Raw genomic sequence first — 21,056 nt, forward strand, 5'->3', positions numbered from 1 at the left:
TGATGGCTGGTACTTTATGCATAACATGTTTTTTGGGGGGGGTAACCAAACTTTTGTAAGCTTGTGAGCAGGGCCCTTTTTCCTATTGTATCAGTTCGTCTGAGATTGTCAATCGCAGTTTTGTCATATCCTTTGAATGTATATAAGCGCTGGGTAAATTGTTGGCGCTATAAAAATAAAAAGATAATAATAACAATAAATGTGTTTCATCTATTTTTGCAGTTGGCGGAATGCATCTCATGCTCACCAATGTGAATACGCGAGTACTCACCTCCGCCCGAACTCCACCTGGTACGCACAACATTTCCAGGAGGGGTCTAATGAGACCCCATGTGCATGCGCATTTGTTGCTCTCTTTAATTTCAGAGGGATTGTTTTCCTACTAAAGATGAGCTGCTTCAGGCAGCCAAAACTTTCTGGAACTGTGAAAAAAGGGAGGGTGTGTTTTTTTTTAGCATGGTAAGTATTTTTTCTCTCCAAGTAATACTAATGTGTATATATATATATATATATATATATATATATATATATATATATATATAATTCCCATATTGTTTTATACTATCGTTGACGCAGTACAAATGTTAACACGGGAATAAATAAAGTTTAAAAGACTGCAGAATGAATTCTACATTATATTACTGTTTGAATTCTCTAAATTCTGCCATTAATGGTAAAGTAGAACAAATATAAACGTTAAACAGGTAAGGTTTTTCACAGGTAACAGACTAGATCCAAGTATTGTATCAGATCACTTTCCGTGAGATCACACTTCTCAAATGTGTTTTTATATTAACAAAAACACTTCAACATAAAAGGAATAATCTGAATGCAGATGATATTTAAAATCTAACAACACATCTATAAATTGGCGACTATACATTGCTGTGAAAAAGCAAATGCTCCTTTCCCTGAGTCAGAACCAGGATACAGAATAGAAATAAGCCAACAGTCCCAAGGCATTATCACAGGCAAAGGCACAAGGTATACTGGGGGTTTGATTTGCCCTCCAATTCCAGCCCCTGCCTCTGGAGTGGAGACAATGCTTGGAGGGCAAATATTATATGTATCCCTTTATAAGGGACTTTTACCGAACCTGGAAGTATAGCTTTTCAGTATGGCAAGGGACTAGCTGTCGGAAGTGAGCATGTGGCCGGGGGGTGGGGGGGGGACAGCAGCGTTAGATGGCAGGGAGGTGGATGCTGGTTGTTGTTTCCATGTACACCCTGAAGGATGTCTCGGTAATAGGGCTGCTTTGCTGCCTCAGGACCTCGGCGACTTGCCTTAACTGAGGCATGAATTCTGCTGTCTATCAGAAAATCCTGAAGGAGAATGTCGGCCATCAATTTGTGAGCTTGAGCTCACTGAATTTTTATCATATCATACATGTTTGTTCTAAAATTACAGATCAATTGTATTGTCCCTTTATGAGGATTCAGGTTGTTAGCATGAAACAGGGTAATCTACCTCACAGGGAGTTGTCACGAGGGAGAGTTGTCACAAGGGTTTTTGTTTCAACTCCCTCGCTTCACTATTCATTATGACGGCCAAACAGTAGTATGTTTTTCCAGCAGCAAGGGCTGAGTTGGCCCAATATAATGGATAATTCAATGGATAACGAGACTTTTAAGAAATCTCACTGATTTAACTATACATTATATAGGACCAGCCAAGCTCTTCCTGCAGCAGAAGCTCATTAGGGATGGCCGTTCATAATGTATAGTGGAGTCAAGGAGTAGAAACCATAACTCTCCTGCCAGCTATCCCTTTTGTGAATAAACCCAATTGATATAAATAAAAGGATAGCCCAACTCTGGGCTGTTTAAAAAGTCTGTCTTACTTGATATAAAATTTAGACCACACAAAAAAATCAAGCTTTTATTGGTCAACTCAGATTTCAGAAGTAATGCCATAAATGTCAACAAGAACTTGGTTTACCTAAAAATAGTACTTTCTGTAGAGATGCTTATACATACACACAAGACCACAATGATAATAAAATGTGAATATATGATATAAGAATCTGTAAAAGCCATTATATTACAGACAGTGCTGTGTGCAGGCTGTTAATCAATGGCCTACTCTAACATTCCCTCTATAAAGTGCCGGTATTTATTTTAGATTACTCATGCGCCAGATTAGCATAAAAGCCATTTCTCAGAGACACTGACTAATCCAGACGTTGACTAACATATTAAACCAGCTGAAAAAGCACATGCATTCATTGATCAGTTTTCAAAGGATGCATCCCTGTGACTAACACGTGAACTGAGATAAACACACGGCATGTATTTATTTTATCCAAATACCACAACATCATAAAACAAAATTGTTAACAGAAGAGGGATATTTCACTTGAATAGTGTGTTGACAAAAGCAATGTGTTTTTGGCAGGGTGTACTACAAAAGAGCACGTTCAGTTTCGACACAAATGATTTCCAGAAAGACAGACAGAAGATTAACAGAAGCTCTGCTAAGCGAAGAGTGCACTATCATGATAATTATTAGGGAACCGTATAAATAATCACTCATGCCTAGGTCGATATATAGTGGTTTATAAAGCTGCTTTATTGTGTTTTTTGCATGAGAACATAATGATGCTCAGCTATGGCTTTTTATTCTCCCAGGAGTCTAAACACTAAAAAGCCAAATGGTCAGCTGTGTTAAGGGTTAAGTCCACTGAGCAACTTCAACTAAAGTTACATGCCCTCACCAACACTCGTAAAGTAACAAATAGGACATGCGTAGTGGGGTTCAAAAGGCAAGACCCTCTACCTACCTAAGTGGCTGGCCACCTTGTGATGTACTAAATCAGAACAATATGACATCATATCATATCATGGAGATCTTGTTCGATACATCACAGTGTGACCATGTGGGAGCTGTGATTGAGGTCTGCCTGGCAAACATACAGGCCTCATCTGATTTCACAACAATAAGAAGTTTAGATTCAATTGAAGGACGTTTTACTTTACAGTACAATATTTCAACTGCTTTATTTGTATTTATTGTACAGATGATGTCGTAGGTGCAGGTGTTATGCATCATAACTAAAATACTTTTTACAACCCATAGGTAAGAAAGGAGGAAATTCTGATCTGTTGGATACTTGTGCCCCTGTAGGGCAAAGGCACAATTTTTCAAATATTCACCTGGCACGATTGCCACATTCATGTTTCTTAAGTATGTATAAATTATATTTTGACACTAAAACATTATTAAAATAACATTATTATTTATATGGCCCTACTGACTGTATTTTATACTTAGTTTTGGTAAGTTGATACCAAAAGAATCACAATTACATTTACCACAGGAACTAACAGCAGATCTGGTTAAATTCAGATTATAAACAGAAGCATGCCAGTAGATTATTCTTAAAATAGGAGATTTCAATGTATAATAAATTAGAGAATGTCTCTAAGAAGCATTCAATCAAAATGATATTTTGTCACATTGAACAATGTTTTAAATATCACCCCTGTTAATAAATCGTTATTCTGTAAAGTATCTGTAATTATTCCATTCACATCCTTCGTAGTGAAGCTATTGGAAATGTTTGCAATTATTGCTCATTTTATATAATCTGATTTTTCTTCCCTCTTTTACTGAAAATAATCCGTAAGCGCAGGGAAACTTCTATAACAATTCTCGTCTGTTCTTGTTGGTCTCTCGTGTATGAAAATAACTTTTTTTTTTTAACACAAGAGCAGTGCCTTGGCTTAACATATCTCTTCTTATTGCCAAACTCTGAAACAGAGAAAGCAAAGTAGAGCCTGTGACCTGCATTAATTCTAATGTTCCATCAAACTCATGCCAACTGTCGACGGGAGGCTTTTCTGGGCCAAAGATGAGGTAGGACAATAGTAAAGTGCCACAGCAATGTGCCAGTCCCAGCCACCATTGCATATGTAAGGACCTCAATTAGTCTCGGTACATGGATACTGTTGTTTAGCGTAAAGTCTTACATGTAAGCCAACAAGTAAGGACAGGCTTTATACAAGAGGCAAAATTACATATATATATATATATATATATATATATATATATTATATATACTATATATACTATATGGACATACTTCTTAATTATTCAAATCAGGGCAATCCACAGATCAATAATAGAGAGAAACCAAACCTACTGTGTGAAACTGAACAATAGTTCAACTGCTTTATTTGTATTTATTATACATATGATGTCATAGGTACAGGTGGTATGCATCATAACTAAAATACCTTTTACAACCCATAGGTAAGCAAGGAGAAAATTCTGATCTGTTGCTTTTAAAATACTGAAAACTCTCAGGTTTTATGCCCATTTATGTATAACATACATGTTAAGTTTAGAATTAAAGTTGGCGAGAAGATTTTCTGCACAAGTTATTTTATACCTATAATATGCACCCACTATGTAAGAGCCCCCAAAAGATGGAAAGCTCATTTATAAATGTTAGGCATTGGATTTCTTAGCATATCCAGCCAATATGACTGTAAACAACTAACCCATGTAGGAAAAAGTCATTTTAAATAGCAGAGGCCCTTTATTAAAATATTTCTTCATACAGTAATATTTTTTAGACATTGGTCAAACATACATAGCAATAGAGCTTGTAATTATGCAACGGTTTAAAATGGATACATTCTCGGCATTACCCAAGTTAAAGTATGCATGACACAGAAGAGGAATTTCACAGCGTGTGGCTGTGCTTTTAATGTAACCAAACAATTCCTCCATAATTCATTGATGCTCATTAACCCGTTCATTACACATGAATATTTGAGTGTCAACACTTAAGTCACGCTGATATTTAATGCTTAACAAAATTCTAAAATATTCATATGAAACTAGTCATCCAATATACATATTTTATATATTATATATATAAAAAAATGGAGATGTTTCATTTACATGTTTTGGTTTTTTTTAGAAATGTTTTCATTGATTTTATTCCCAGAATTGCTAATCTGTATCTTTTGAAAACCTGCTGTCATGGTAATGTCCCAGCCGTCATCCCAGGCCTGTAGATGGCTTGTTGGGGTCATTCCTGGTATAGGACTTAAACTAGGGACTTCACAAGTTCACAAGTAGATTTTTCAGTCCTACTGATTTACTTACTACAGTTACCTACCTTCTCTCCAGTATTGATGACAGAGTATTTCCACCTGTAGTCAATGAATACTGATTACCTGCACCCATTACCTGTTGAAGCCTGCCTTTATCCTGTGTTCCTTGCTCAGTGATACTGTTTTGTATCTGATTTATTGCCTGTTTACCCAACTATGAATCTGTGCTCTCTGCCCCTGAATCTGAAACATCTATTACGCTTCTAATGGTCCCAATTTCATTCTTGCATACTGCGTAAGTGCAGGATTATGCACATGCACATCAGCGCTACCAGTTTGAGTGACACTCTTCCTCCAAGCTCTGCCCTCAGCATCCCGAGGGGATGTGTGGGATTCTGACACCTCTTTGGACCGACCTTAGAATAAATATAATGCTTATAAAAATATCATGGATATGTGTCATTGAATTTCCGACGCAAGTCTTCCAATTTTTATATTATTATTAACTTTTATTTGTAAGGTACCTACAATTTATGCAGCGCTTCTTACAGTATATACCGTATTGGCCCGAATATAGGCCGCACTTTTTTCCCCCACTTTAAGTCTTTAAAGTGGGGGTGCGGCCTATATTCGGGGTCTAGCGCCCGACGCCCGGGACATGAAGTTCCGGGTGCCGGGCAGGCAGCAGGGTTGGGATACAGATCCCCCGCAGCGGTGCAGGGGACCCGTATCCTACTCTCTGATACACTCAGACAGCCTCCCCTGCCAGCACTTCCCACGGGGGGGGTGCTGGCACGTGAGATTGTCTAAGCGCATTGTGCAGACGTTCACCGGCAGCGGTGATGCGAGCGTAAAGAGCCTCCGCTGCCGGCACGTCTGCACGATGTGCTTTAACAATCTCCCTTGCCGGGAATTCCCACGGGGGGAGTCCCGGCAAGGGAGATTTTTAAAGCACATCTTGCAGACTTCCCGGCAGCAGAGGTTGTTTCTGCTCGCATCGCCGCTGCTGGTGAACGTCTGCGCGAACAATCTTCCTTGCCGGTACTTCCCACGGCGGAAGTGCCGGCACTGGAAGTTGAATACACGTTATGCGTAGATGTCCCCTGCCGGCCCCGCAAGACCCCGTGGAGTCTGCACTGGTAAGTCTGGTGGGGGGGGACATCTTGGGGATAGAGTGGCAGCATATCTCGGGGGGGGTAGAGTGGCAGGCAGCATATCTCGGGGGGGGGAGAGTGGCAGGCAGCCTATCTCGGGGGAGGGTAGAGTGGCAGGCAGCATATCTCGGGGGGGGGTAGAGTGGCAGGCAGCATATCTCGGGGGGGTTGAGTGGCAGCATATCTCGGGGGGTACATCTTCGGGACAGAGTGGCAGCATATCTCGGGGGGGGCAGAAACTTTTTTCTTTAAAAAAGCACTAACTTTTAGGGTGCGGCCTATATTCGGGTGCAGCCTATATCCGAGCCAATACGGTACATTCAAAGGCTATGTTGAATCATTAATTCATGCTCATAATCTAATAAACTAGAGTATTACACTCTAAATCATCCTTAAACAACTTTAAAATGTTATATTACTAAACCATGGGTTTAAAGTTTCAGTCTTAAACACCAATCCACAAATAAGTTGAACAGTTCTTTTGAATCTGAATGAAGCTGTGGACAGCGTTATCATAGGGAACTGGCTGTACAGCGTTGCAGTATATGATGCCGTTGTATACAGTATATCAAAAAATAATAAGACAATCCTGTCCATTCAGACCACATATAGACAAATGTAGACAGTTTTGGATTTTAACAATAACAGTGAACAAAAGATTTCAAATGCAGGAGCTTATAATGACATGATTATTAATATCTGAAGATCTTGTAATGCTTTCACCTGCACAAGTCAGAACATATAGGTTCTTTCCTCTAAGCCCTATTTTCTATAAAGAATATTTAATCATAATTAAATATAAGCATATACCAGTAGGCGCATCCATGAGTAGAGTGTATCATTTAAAACTAAAAGAAATAATGCAAGAGGGTACAGGACGGCATTCATTCAATGGTAATTGGCACTATGTCATTGCATGGCCATTACCTGAAATTTGTAATTAGTTTATGTTGGGAGTGAATTCAGATGCTCATGGAATTGGCTTCATAGCATCACCATCACTGTACTTTAGCAAATTATTAGAAGACCGGAATTGTCTAATACAAGCAGTAGGGAAAGTGGTTCAAATATATTAGATATATTAAGCTTGTTTATATAATATATTATATATATATATATATATATATATATATATATATATATATAATATATTAAGCTCGTTTGAGCAGGGTCCTCCTCACCTGTTGTTTCTGTAAGTCAAATTGTTAAGTTATATATTACTTGTTATGTCCTGTCTACCCATTGTACTGTGCTATGGAATATGATGGCGCTATTTAATATAAAACAACAATTAATAATAATTAAAGTCAAATCATGGTTAATCTGCAATCTCATATAATAGTCAGCCTATACTACAATAATAGCTGCAGGTTCCCCAGCATTATTGATCTATATAGTGACATTATATTCTTCAGCTCTGTAGATGCGTTTTACATACATTTTAGAAATATATTATTCATGGTTCCAGTCAATAAGCTCACACATAAACTGTGTTTGGGACTGGACTCAAAAGCAATTGCGTGCATTATGTGTTAGCTGAATGATAGACGGCAGGGAGCCAAAGTCTTTGGAGAGCATTTATAATAAAGATGAATTATTGCCGAGACCCCTCAGGGGCCTGTTCTACACAGAACATCTAATAGCAGTGGAAGAATCTGCAATGTTATTTGATTGGTTGCTTTGGTGATTGCTTCACTTTTACCGCAATAGGGATATTCCTCTACCTTTTCTATTATTTGCAAAAATCAAATGAAACCTGATCTTTATTTTGAGAAGGGAAAATAATACTATGAGGATCAAAGGAGAAATAACAGCCTCCAAAAAGTTATAATTTCATAAACTATATTGCTAATCTATAAATTCCTATTTAGCAGGGCCAATGATAAATATGCACACACTCGCACACATATTTCTGTTTATGGTCATTATTTTTTTACAAAAATCCAGAAAAACACATGGTGCAGACACAAAAAAAACCACAATTACTTCTGTCGATCTGGAAAATGTAAGCTCAATAAAAAAAAAAAAAAAAGAAAAGAGAGACAATTTACCAAACATGGAACAGATAAGAGATCGGGAAATTGTTGAGCTATAAAAAAAAGGATGATAGAGAACAATGCAGATTAAGTTGGATTAAGTGTAAAAATTGGTTCTAGTGCAAATTTGGTTTTATCACTATGGCTAACAAAGAAATGTTCTATTTCTAGCTATGGCGACAGAACTACTTTTCAATCTTTGAACAAGAATCACTTTTAATGCATAACTCCCAATATATATTGCAAATATATGAAACGACTGAGCGCTTTAGAAAATGTTATCATAAATGAAAGCTTTTCATGCTCCACAGATTTAAGTTATTTCAGAAGAAATAAATAACATTTTGGTTTATATTTGGCTCTGACCAAGGAAATAAACAAAAATATGAATGTTCTAACAGATTTCTCTGCAGCCTAACAAGTAACTAAATTAAAATAACCCTGCATATTATCAAGATTAAATGTTTCATATCAATTCACTGCTTAGTAATTAGACAACATAGCATGTTTTGTATTCACTATTGGTTATCATAAGTGAGAGCTTTTCGGAAGGACACATTTCTTGATTTTTTTGACACAGAATGATATGTTGATGATAAAACATTTGCCTTTGTGCTCCAAATGTCTTATTCGAAGACTCACAGTATCTTAATAGGTCACTTATTACAAATCTAAGTCATGACTGATGCATTTGAGGCAGTCGTATCATAATCAGTTTGTTATTACACATGCTGGCATGAAGTATTGTCTGCATTCATAATTCCTATTTAATTGAACTGCTCGAGTCACCTCATGTTGCCTTGACTAATGTATTTGATAATGCATCAAAGTAATTCTGTGTTAGATAATTACCCTCGCCAGAGTCCACCGTGAGTACCAAATTGAAGTCAAGTAGCTTCCTCATACCACCCAACGCTCTGTTTTAGAGGAACACTCCAGCCATAATATGCACTTACGATTTTTTTTGGTCCCTTTAAATTTTTATGGTGTTCCTTTTGGAAATGGATGGTGGGATTCTGCAGCATCTCCTCACATGCAATTCCTCACCCCAGCTACTTTGATCGCAGGAGATGTTTGGTGGAACACATCTCATCGCACATGATATACTTATGGCCAGTCAGCTCCACTGCTGTCGTGGCAAACATTGCAGGCCGATCAGATCCTTGTGCGCATGATGTTTTTTGAAAAATGTATATAAAATTACACACAGAATAGGGCTTTATCAAGACATCTTGCGTAATGTTTTGGCCCATTAATAGCCATTTATGTAATAGAAAAAGGTTTTAACTACAGAAAAAAACCTCAATTCCATTTATAAACACATTTGCTGCTGTTTTATAGAAATTATTAGCTGTAGAACACCTCTACCCAGTAAGCATCACAAAAGCCATGACTCCCCAAATTTTACAGACGGCATCTACCGTTTCTGTAATAATATATTGATCTCTATTTGAATGACTCGTTGAATATGTTGTAAGCTCTATGCTTTAAATACATTTGTCTAACCATATGGATGGATATGGCAGCTGAGGGTTATATTGGGTTGCACTGTGCAACAACATTGACAGTCAGTGTCAAATGGAACTGACGCTCACTTATCACATAGTGCTAGGGCGTTGCGGTACTGTTTGGTGATCCAAGAGAAGCACTTGAACTGTAAACGGGTACAACCTTACAATTCTTCATTACTGATGCAATATTTTTCCATTGGCATAAGCAATGATGACAGGGAATATTATATAGGCATATCTTGTTGACGCTCCATAAAACCAGCCACATAATTAGCACTTTATTTTTCCAGCTCACATGCTGTAAGCAGATCATAGTGGCCTAGACAATAAAAGTACCAATAGTTCTTGCCAACTCAAGTTCAATGTGTGTGATAAGGACATGCGAGAGAGTCACCATAGGTAAAGTTGATAAACACCTTAGTGTACAAAACACGGAGACATTGAATAGCTCGGTTCATTCCTAAGTCTTCTGTAAATAGACGGTGAAAAACTCATTGTTACACCATGTAACCACTTTTGTTCTTAATTGCCATCGAACAAATACGTCAAACAAGTTCCAACAAGTGCGGCTGAGTCACTTGAAAACAGCTATCAGGTCACAGGACTGAAATTTTGTCACACTGATTACCTAAAGCCACGGTAAAGAAAATCCTTACATGTTAGTGGTTGGGCCAAGCAGGCTTTTACACTGAACAATAGAAGCCTTGTCTTGTAAGAAGGTGACGATTCGTAATTAAAATCAATTATTTTTTATTGTGGTTCTGATAAGCTTGTTTGCATAGCTGCGCTCTCAGTAAAAACGGTTAGACGTTACCAGGAACACAAACCCATCATGTAGCCTCTTAGGCCTTGAACTAAGTTTGTGCTGTTGCACCATATTTATTCTTTATCATCCTTGGGGGTAATGTTGAAAGTTTAGAACACTAAATAATATATTACAAACAGAGCCAAACTATTTCATTATGTTTGAATACATTTATGGAAATGTACTCAAAGTGCCCAAACTGTCATTTTTTCCTCATGTTCTTGCCAGTACATGGCCAGAGAACCGCATCCAATGAAAAGGGAGCTGTTAAAACAATTGTTTGAATTGAGTTTACTTATTTACGAACAGATGGGGAATATTAAGGTATTACGGGCTGCAAAACAGTCCTATAAAAGGAAATTCTTCTTTTTTAAGAAGTCTATTAACTCTTCTCTGAATTAGAAGACATTGAGTCTTTGTGGTCTAAAAAATCTCTCTCTCTCTCTCTCTCTTTCTCGCTCTCGATAGTCTCTTTTCATTTCTTTGAGAAGCTGAATAAAACAGGTAATTTAAAAATTTGTGTTAAAATTTATGATCTTTTCTGCCTCTTTTTTGTCTCTCTGTTTTTTGTTTCTCCCTTTTATAACATTCAACTTTCTTGCCTATAACCATAAGGCTTCATGGCAAATGCCTATATGGCTAAAGTATCAAATCTCTCTTTTGGAAGTGACTAAGTTATTGGTCTGCAGGGTTCATGTGAAAACGAATTAAGTAGAAAACTAAACTCAAAAGCCTTAGTCTGTCTTAACTGTTTAGAATGTTGAAAGATAGCGTGAATTTCAGAGATACGGCAGCCCTCCATTTTGTAGCATTGGATACTTTATTATATGTTTACCAAGCATGTATAGTAGTACAGTTGTACTACATTATCAAACAGCCAATCAAGTAATTCAATAAAGGTTCTTAATTTTCCCATTTTTAACTCCAGCTTTTAATGTTCTAATACCATCGGAAACTATGATCAGTGCTAGGGATCATTCTAAGTCACTAGCCACACCATGGCTAACAATAAAATAATCTGTTTATATGAAGCAAAGGTAGGTCACAAATTTCACTAAGTGTTAAATAAAAAAAAAACAACTCACTATTAACATTAATTTATGATGAGCTGGAGATATGTAACTTGATTTTAACAATGTTTCTGCAAAAGTGGTTGTGGCAGTTCTATGTACTAGCAAATCTGGAAACATAGTCTACTTGTCACTGGTGAAGATGGATGGAGGTTTGGTGAATAAGCTCAAATAATGTCCTATCCTATCTTTTAATCACTAAATGTTATTTTGTAGAATCTATCAAACAGCATTATCATGTTCAGATGGTAACAATGTAAGGGAAAATTGGGTTGCACTGTAGAGCAATAATTTTGTTTATAAAGTTTGTTTTCATTATTTAGTTAGTTAACACTAGCAGCACCTGACTCAACTCTTCTAACCTGCCCCTGAAAACTAGAAAGCAGGGTTTTGAGTTTTTCTTTTTTTTATCACCGTGACTGCTTCTTCATAGCAGAATACTTAAACTGTGACATAGTTCCAACTATGCATTTTATCTTGAAATATCTAAACTATTCTTGGAAACTTGAAAATTAGACCTATAGTACCTTAGCTTTGTTTACCCTAGACCCCAATACCTCATAAAAAAGACAGAAATTGCACAACAATCTGCTACTAATTTAAACTGTTCACGCTGCTAGCACAGCAAGCTCCTTCACACACACACATAGGTCGATATGTTCTCCTGGACATTGAAAGTAAAAACACTACCGTGGAGAAGATTGCTAAAATTGATTTTGAGGTCCACATCCAAATTTTGGCAGGTATCGTTCTCCAAGGCCAGTGCAGTCACATCTGGAGAGGATTTCTGAGCTTTTCATAAGCCTGTCTTCTTGATTCTTGGGTGCCTGTCAATCATACCCATGTCTTTGTGTTTCATCCTCTCTCTGTTTTTGTCATGTGTGTTCTGAATTTGATGGACCCTCTTGTCTTATGAGTTGAGATGTATTTGATGTCTAACAGATGTTTAAGCAGTATAATTTGGACTCCCAACAGACAGGGATGATATTATGTGGGACTGTAGTTATTTAATCATACAAGAGCACATCAGATGAAAGAAAGCAATAGTTTTTGATTTACCTATATTTTGAAAGAGAAACAACACCACCAGTAACTAGAAAATATCTGCAGAAAGGGCAGGTATTATTGAAACCAGAGAGGTATTTCCATTGTTAATCACTGAAAAATGCACTGGGCACTTTAAAAAGAACCTAACCTTTATGGTGCACTAATGTAAAACTGTTCGAATCAAGTTCTTGAAGGTCTGAGACAAAATCATGAAACTGCTACTTTCTCTATGTAATGGTATGAGCAACATTTTCAAACATTAGATCAAAATTATATCACTTTTCAATTGTGGCTGAACAGACACAAAGCTGTTTTTTTTTTCCAAATGGTTATGGTTTTATACATAGGCACATACAAAAACATTATGTAAGGAATATTTAGATATTTAGTCAGCAGAACAGCTTTAGTACTGGAAAAACAAAGGAAAACTGAAAAAAACCACTTAGGACTGCCTAATGAAAGATGGCATATAGTCATAGCAATGCTAATGTGTGTTACAATTTCAATATCACCACTGAAATTTACATGAAGGCGTGTTACCATACCTGGGAACTCTCCAGGTTTGACCCAAGATCCCCTGGTAGGCCCCATCTTCCCCGGGTCAAAGAAGTGCCCATTTAAGCATGCCCACTCCCACCCATTTCCCTCCACCAAGTAAAGGCCATCTGGGACTAGCCTCATCCCTACATGTATGGCTAGCCACACACCTTCATAAAGCCACTTACACAGAAGAAGAACTCCAGGTAGTCTATCCTGGAAAGTTTCCAGCCATCCTTGTTACTCATTATGCTGATTCCATAATAGGCAACTTATTTTTGCAATACTGTATGTCACCCAGCTTTGACATACATAAAGTATAAAGTCAGTTTTAACAAATTTACTAAAGCTGTTATACTTAAAAAGTGGGCCACTTTGAAACATTTTGTTATCCTGAAACAAGTTATTTTATGTTATACTGTCGGTCTTTGAAAACATTTATGTTATTATAAAAACATAGCTAAATTCTAAAAGACTGGTTAAAAACAACAGATGCGCAAAATTAGAGCAACTTACCGTACACTTGTTTGGCTTCTCCCCTGAGTGTACCCTCATATGAATGAGCAGTTTATAACGTGCATTAAAAGGCTTATATCTTCGGGGGCAACCAGCCCAAAAACAAGCAAAGTCCTCTCCTTTCCTCTGATCTATGTGAACCTTCTCTATATGCCGTACAAGTTCCTCTTGCTGGTCGTACAGAGCACTGCAGTCAATCCAACGGCAACAATGTTTTCCATTGAAATCATCAATCTCCCCCTCCTCTTCAAGCAAAGGCACCTGGCCAGAAGGTGGGAGAGAAAGTCGATGAGACTGGCTTAACATGTCATGTTGGTGAATGTGCTGATGAGCATGGTAAGGTGGTGGAGGTCCTTGATGAGGAGGAGGTGCTGGTAGAGGAAGAGGAGGCTGAGAACCAATCCCAATTGAGCCATCTGTAAAGTCATCCACCCTTTCACTTTTTAGGACACCCATTGTCTGGCCATCAGTTAGACCAACACCTTGTCGAACCACCATGTTGTTCATGCCATCTGACTGGAGGTTGTTTTGCTCTAGCTGCTGCATGCGCTGGTATTCTGCAGTCATGCTCTCAGGAATCGAAATGCTATCATTAATTGCAAGGAGGCTTCTCTGTGAGTTGGAACCAGCATAAGATGGAGGAATACAGCTTCCCCTAACACCAAGAAAGTGCCCATACACTTCAGGCTGAGGGGACATGTTGCACGGGGAGGCTCTTGATCCATTGATGTAGGCCACTAATGAGGTTGGTGAGGTACGAATCATTGTGTTAAAGTCTATTCCAATACCATCAGATAATGGAGACAAGGATAGAGCTCTTTTCTTGGACCGTGCAGAATGCGATCTTGTGGAAGAGTGTCGGGGACTAGGATATGGTGAAGAGTTGTTCTCCATACCAAATAGGTATGAGGGCAATGAATTTGTAACACTATTATTGGACATGGAAGTTCCTGGTGGAATGCTAAGGACATCTCCTGGCTCACTACTGTTCTGTGAGCCATGATTAGATGGAACTATACGGTAACCATGAGACCATTCTTGCTTAACACTCATTGTTGAGTGGCTCTCCGTCAAGCTCAAAGTGGTAGAGGCAAGAGACTCCCTTGACATAAGGGACCTAGAAGGAATGTACAGAAGAAATTGGTTATGTATTCAAGAGGTTAATTTGTTAGCCACAATAAATTTACTAAAGTTAGTTCAACAAAAGTTTGTTTGCCAAATTGTATATTGTTTGAGTTCTCTTTAAATGGCCAAGTGTGAGTTTCTCATGAGTTACAATACCCATTAAATTAGAACAAATGGCAGGAAGAACATTTCTAGACAATGTGTGCTTTTGGAACTAAATTATATCAATAAATCTTGTGGTACAAATCTCCAGGCTGTATAAACGGCTTAGAAAGCATTGATTCAACTCTTCCATATTAATAAAACATTCTTATACTAGCATTCTTTTTCAGATGTGAATATGACAGCTGGGTAACACAAAAATTAGGTTTAAAACTCCTAGCTCACCAGTGTTTCATCTCTTAAAATATATGAAAGTAAAAGTGATGGACCCTAAACCACTATTAGCACTCTAAGGACAGAGCAGACAAAGCATGGGATACGTTTTGATTTGAATATTAATTATGCCTAAAGTTATTTTGCATTAAGCCTGTCTTGCTAAAGTTGAGGTACATTGGATATTATTTTCAAAACTGAAATTGAGATATTTGTTAGGTTTTATGGAATAATTGTGAACTGTGAGTTCACTGAAATCTGGCAGAACCTTTTTACTCAATTTTATTAGCAAAACAGTTCATGAAAATGGTTTGGTGTCTTGAAAATAAGTAATAAGATATCTCCTGTCAATAGCTATACAGGTATCCTTGCTAGTATAATTCAAAAACTGTAAATTTGTACATGAAACGAGAACAGTTGCAATAAATACAGCCATTGGTTATTGAAAGTTTTTATAATGATACTAGCTAATTAAATGACTTTTATCATTAAAATGATGGTACATGTCCCCTGACCTTCATAGCATAGGCATTTGGTCGGGCTAGCCCAAGCTGAGGAAGTTCACAGTTAGATGAAAGGTATGCAGTTCATCACTAAACAAATCACTATCTTGTGTCTGTGAGAAGGGCTGGGGCAGTCCGGGAGAACCGGGGTAAAATCTGGTGCATAGTTTAAATAGGGGTCTTATTAGCCAATTAAACATTACTGCTGGTGGAATCCTTCAAATGGATGCTATTGTGATAAGACCACTTTTCAAACTTTGCCCCACAATCAACGTTTACACATAACTGCCATTGTGTCTGTACATGTCTCTGCTCATTAACATCAAACCAAGTAACAACTACTAGATATCAACTGATATGAACAACTGACCTACATTTCGTGTATTTTTCCAATGTTTCACAGAGGAATAACCCAACAGACAGCAACTACACCAATCCTTTATTTTGCAAACAAATATAGAATACGTGTTGGATCCAAGACAAATTTAGCTGACAACTGAAACAACACAATTATGTGGGCGCAAATTGGCAATTTTCGACTTGCAAAAGTAAAAACTATTTAGAATAGGTTAAAATAGATACAAACGGAATTCATTTAATGGGTGGACAGAGAAATGTTTTGGAGGAAAAATGTGGTAATTTCTGTTCTAAAATTACTGAAATGATCTCAACATGGGTGTGCATGTGTAGAAATTGTTACTTTCTGCAAATTAATGGATAGTAACATAAACTGTGAGTATATGTGTGTGTATCTTTCTTGCTGTCTCCCGCTCGAATATAGAATGTATATGTTCCGTTCAATGGTAAAAAAAATAATCTGATATAAAGCATATGTTGGTGGGTATGCACAACATTCTTAAGTAATTTATTTTTCTACAACATTGTTTTTTATCTTTAGCTAGCGGTTTTACTTATGGGCTACGGTACGTTTCAATGCACTAATGTTTTTATACCACAGTTTTCAGTCTTTCGTACATGGAATGTGACTCTCTAATCTAGCTATAACTGTTTTACATCATGGTGGATGACTAGATTGTCCATCATTTCTTGGAACTTTCTAGGTCAGTAATCTCCATACAGGAGAGTGGCACCTCTTCTGTACACAGGTGTATCTTGGCTGGGTGCTGCCCTGGGCCTAGGCTTGGCTGGGTGGTAACCAGCCATGGTATGTTCCTAGGTTTAGCCATTTGTTCCAGACACATATACATTTCACATGTCCCTGACCAGCATATGTGAAGTGCAACCCTACATTGTGTAGAAAGTATAACTAACTTGCCTGTAGGTTTATACATCCCACATGCTGTACTTTACATGTGATAGTCAGTAACCTATAGAATCTTGGAAAACTGACTGTTCTATGGATAGAACACAGTTATTGACACAGCAAAGCAAAAGCAATAGCCTATCTGGACTTCAATATTTCTTAAAAATTCCAGAGATATTATATAATAATATATAATAATATGGAAATATTTTCATGTTGTGCTAGCCAAAACCTACACAGGCTTTTATTAAAGTGTTAGGTCACTTAGCTCACAGCTTCATGTCACATCAAACTGAATAATAAAATAAATCATGGCCAGGGCCACCAGCACTTTCAAACTGGCCAGGGTTGGTCAAGATGGAGCACTTCATCTCTTGTTGAACTACGGATCATGAGTGCTAAGTACTCTGTTTTTAAAAAAATAAAGTTTCTAGCTGCTGAGCACAAGATCCCCATAGCATTATGCTTAGTGTAAGACAAACACAGACCATGCCAACATGCTACACATTCCAATAATCCCCACACCTGCTGGGTGTTATACTTTGGCCATACTCCGTATTTTCAACAATGATAAACACGATCCTAAATAATCAGCTACTGAAACAATTAAAAGGGCAAATATCATCAGCATAATATACACTTCTAGCATTTCAAAGAGTGCATAATTACACTGATTAACTGGCTCTAATTAGCTATAAAAGGAGAGGATGGTAGAATGGGATTGCTTCCAGTTGCATATACCTTTTATTTCAGGCTGGACTTTAAAGAATACCCCACTGACCAACATGACAGATGTTATTGTAATGTATCATCATTAAAATACGTTTTTACCTTGTCAAATACCATGGTTGCCAGTGAGGCGAGAAAAAAATAATCCCCGATGATCCCTGTGTAACCGTGCAGAGAGATTATTAAGCAGTAATTTGCTGTTCTATAGTGACACTGTTATAAGGTTTTTATTTTAACCTCCTTCATTGACATCAAAAGAATAATCTTGGTTTAATGCGGAGAGAACTCTATTTTCTCGTTTTATATGCAGAAATGTAAACTGAGAACATTTGTCAAAGCTGACAGATTTATGCTCTCGGTATACAATGTTAGAATACCATGAGAAAGTGCCTGTGATTTGTATCACGGAGACAGCCTGGCATCACAATGAGTAGACATACACAGCGACCCAAAAAATTGTATGCACTTGGCATACACAGTCAAACCCGAAATAATGTGACGTGTTCAGTGGAAACTAATGTATCCCAAAGAAGGAGCACAGAAAAATATTCAGTTCAAGGAGACACTCAGTTAAAGGTGCTGAACTTTTCGTCATTAGAAACAAAATTCCTAGTACTGTTCAACGTGTTGCTCAATGGTTGAGTGACAAGGGGCAGAAGGTTATTCTGTATTAATTGGTGTAAATTCAGAGGAAGGTCTTGCCACTTGTGGGGTACCTCAAGGATCTGTAGTGGGACCAATGCTTTTGAAGATTTTTATTACTAATATTATTAAAGATCTTAATTGTAATGTATGTCTTTTTGCAGATAATACAAGGATCTACAACAGGGTAGGAACGGGACTGAAGGGTAGTACAGGACTGAAGTTTATTTCAAAGCAGGAGAAATGCTAGAACACGTGGCCAACTGCTAGAACTAGATGGTCCGAGGTTTAGATGTAATGTTAGGACATTTTACTTTACTGAGAGGGTGGTAGATAAATGAAACAGAAATGGTAGACTCTAATAAAGTAAGATAACTTAAACATGCTTGGTATAGGCATAAAACTATCCTGAATATAGAACACAATGAAGAAATTACTAAGATCTGAGTATTACATCAGGAAAATAGGCAGACTAGATGTGCCAAATGACTCTATTCTGCTATTAAATTCTATGTTTCTACGGAGCCAATTTTGCAAAGTAAGAGACTATAAGGCTAGTGGAAGGAGTGGCCATGATTAGGCATATAGGGCACTGGTATATACTGGTTTGACTATGCTGCACATCTTTGATCAGATCACCATATTGGGCAGTTTGGCTCCCAGTACCCGCTAGTATATAAAGTCCCTTAGTATTTTCTGGAACAAATTCAATTATATTCACTGATGCTCCCCCATACATCTGACCAATGCATTGATCACCAAGGCAAAAACAACTCCAGTCTGCATAAAAACGAAAATATGCTCTTTAATAAAATTGTCTCCTATGAGTGTTTACATACCCCTTTATATGATTCTACAGGTGTCCATTCTTAAGAATTGACAGTTGTTTAAGAAGTTGTGTCTGCAATTCTGGTAGAATATTTTTATCCAACCTGATTGTTAAAGCACGTTAATTAAAGCTCATTCTCAATATTTAGTTGCTTGTTTGAAAAACAAGGGGTACACCTTTCATAGGCTTAAATACATGTGGCTGAATTATTTTAACTGTAATAAACATAACAGTGCATTTTGTATACAAATACCATTAATACATATAAAACATTTGAGATGAAAAACAGGGCTGTAGGTATCCCATCCTCTAGTGTGCAGTTCTCTTGTAATTTAGTATAAGGCCTGGGGTAAGCTTTATGTAGCAATTGGTTGAATTTTATTTTACGTTTAGCTTAAATAGGAAAGCACAAGTAAGAATGGTGTATGCATGCAGTTAAGTTTAAATAAATGAAGCGAACAACACTCATCAGTTGTTCACTTTTAATATGGCAACATGCAAAAACAAAAAAATATATACTCATATATATATATATATTGCACTAGAAAGCAACTCTATGCAAAAGAAAAAAATCAATAATGATCTAATTATAAGGTATATGGGAAAATGTAAATGTAAATCTGGTTTGAATATGGGTCTTGTAAATCATTTCCACCTCCCACATGTAAATTTAAAGGCAAATATATCCTTGTAATTTTGTAAATATTAAAACTTGCACACATTGTGGATTGCAGATCCATCAAATAGTTAAATCAGACTCTTGAAATATAAAATGATATAGACCTGGAATCAGATGGAGGTATAGCTAAGTGATGCAGATTCCGCTGTATACTAGGGCTGATCTGGTTGCACGCTGTCGCAGCCTGGTTCGCTGGAGGTGAGATAGGTCCCAGTCGCTGTACCATCATGGGGCTGCTGGTCACCATAAGATTGTTGCAACTGCTTTTCCCTGCAGTCTTGGATTGTGGCCCAAAACCAAGGCTCCCTGAAAATATACAGAGAAGTAACCACATTACCCAGAGAAAAATAGCCTTTGAGACGTATACATTGAATTAAGTTTTAATGCCTCGAAATCTGACAAAATGACTATATTCAGTCTAATTAAATACAGTACGTTATTAAATAGACAGTTATTGTGGAATGCTGGAGTCCTATTCCTATAATCCATTCTTGGTGGTAAACACTGCCAAGCCATGGTTGAACAGTCACAACGAAATTGGAGTGTATCTGCCAGACCATACACAATGGATCATACCAAAATGGGAATACTTTACAGAGGAGAAAGATGTCAGAGGCAAAAATTCATTTACAGGTAGGGTTTTTGTGTTGATTTGTCAACAAATTTGTCAGGTGATGTAAGCACTCCTGTTTTGCACCATTTAAATACTATATCTATATATATATATATATATATATATATATATATATATATATATATACACACAGATCAGCCATAACATTATGACCACTAAAATGTAAAATGTGAAGTGGATAACACTGATAATCTTTTTATCATGGCACCTGTTTGTCCGTGGGATATATTAAGCAGCTAGTGAACCTTTCATCCTCCATGTTGATGTGTTAGAAGCAGGAAAAATGGGCCAAATTGTGATGGCTAGACGACTGGGTCAGAGCATATCCAAAACTGCAGCTCTTGTGGGGTGTTCCTGTTCTGTAGTGGTCAGTATGAAAAGTGGACCAAGGAAGGAAAAGCAGTGAATGCTTCAGCACACCAAGACATTTTGGACAATGCTATGCTTCCAACTTTGTGGGAACAGTTTGGAGCCAATACTTTTGTCCATATAGTGTATATATATATATAAAACTAATAAATAGATCGGTAGGTAGGT

The 21,056-nt window shown here is 37.3% G+C and overlaps 1 protein-coding gene across 3 annotated transcripts in view; it reads right to left on the minus strand.

Annotated features, from left to right (window-relative positions):
• LOC149300638 (zinc finger protein GLIS3-like) overlaps nucleotides 1–21,056 on the minus strand; it is a 128,586-nt gene that overhangs the window by 76,045 nt on the left and 31,485 nt on the right. For all 3 annotated transcript variants that reach the window (XM_089485146.1, XM_089485145.1, XM_089485144.1), the window contains exons 2-3: nucleotides 19,990–20,191; nucleotides 13,740–14,856 (exon numbers count right to left, since the gene is read on the minus strand). In XM_089485146.1, coding sequence (XP_089341272.1) covers nucleotides 13,740–14,856; nucleotides 19,990–20,191 — 1,319 coding nt within the window. The remainder of the gene's footprint in view (nucleotides 1–13,739; nucleotides 14,857–19,989; nucleotides 20,192–21,056) is intronic.

The sequence above is a fragment of the Sceloporus occidentalis genome, unplaced genomic scaffold (assembly GCF_023333645.1).
Source record: "Sceloporus occidentalis isolate IW3139 unplaced genomic scaffold, rSceOcc1.0.p SCAF_24, whole genome shotgun sequence".
NCBI lineage: Eukaryota > Metazoa > Chordata > Lepidosauria > Squamata > Phrynosomatidae > Sceloporus > Sceloporus occidentalis.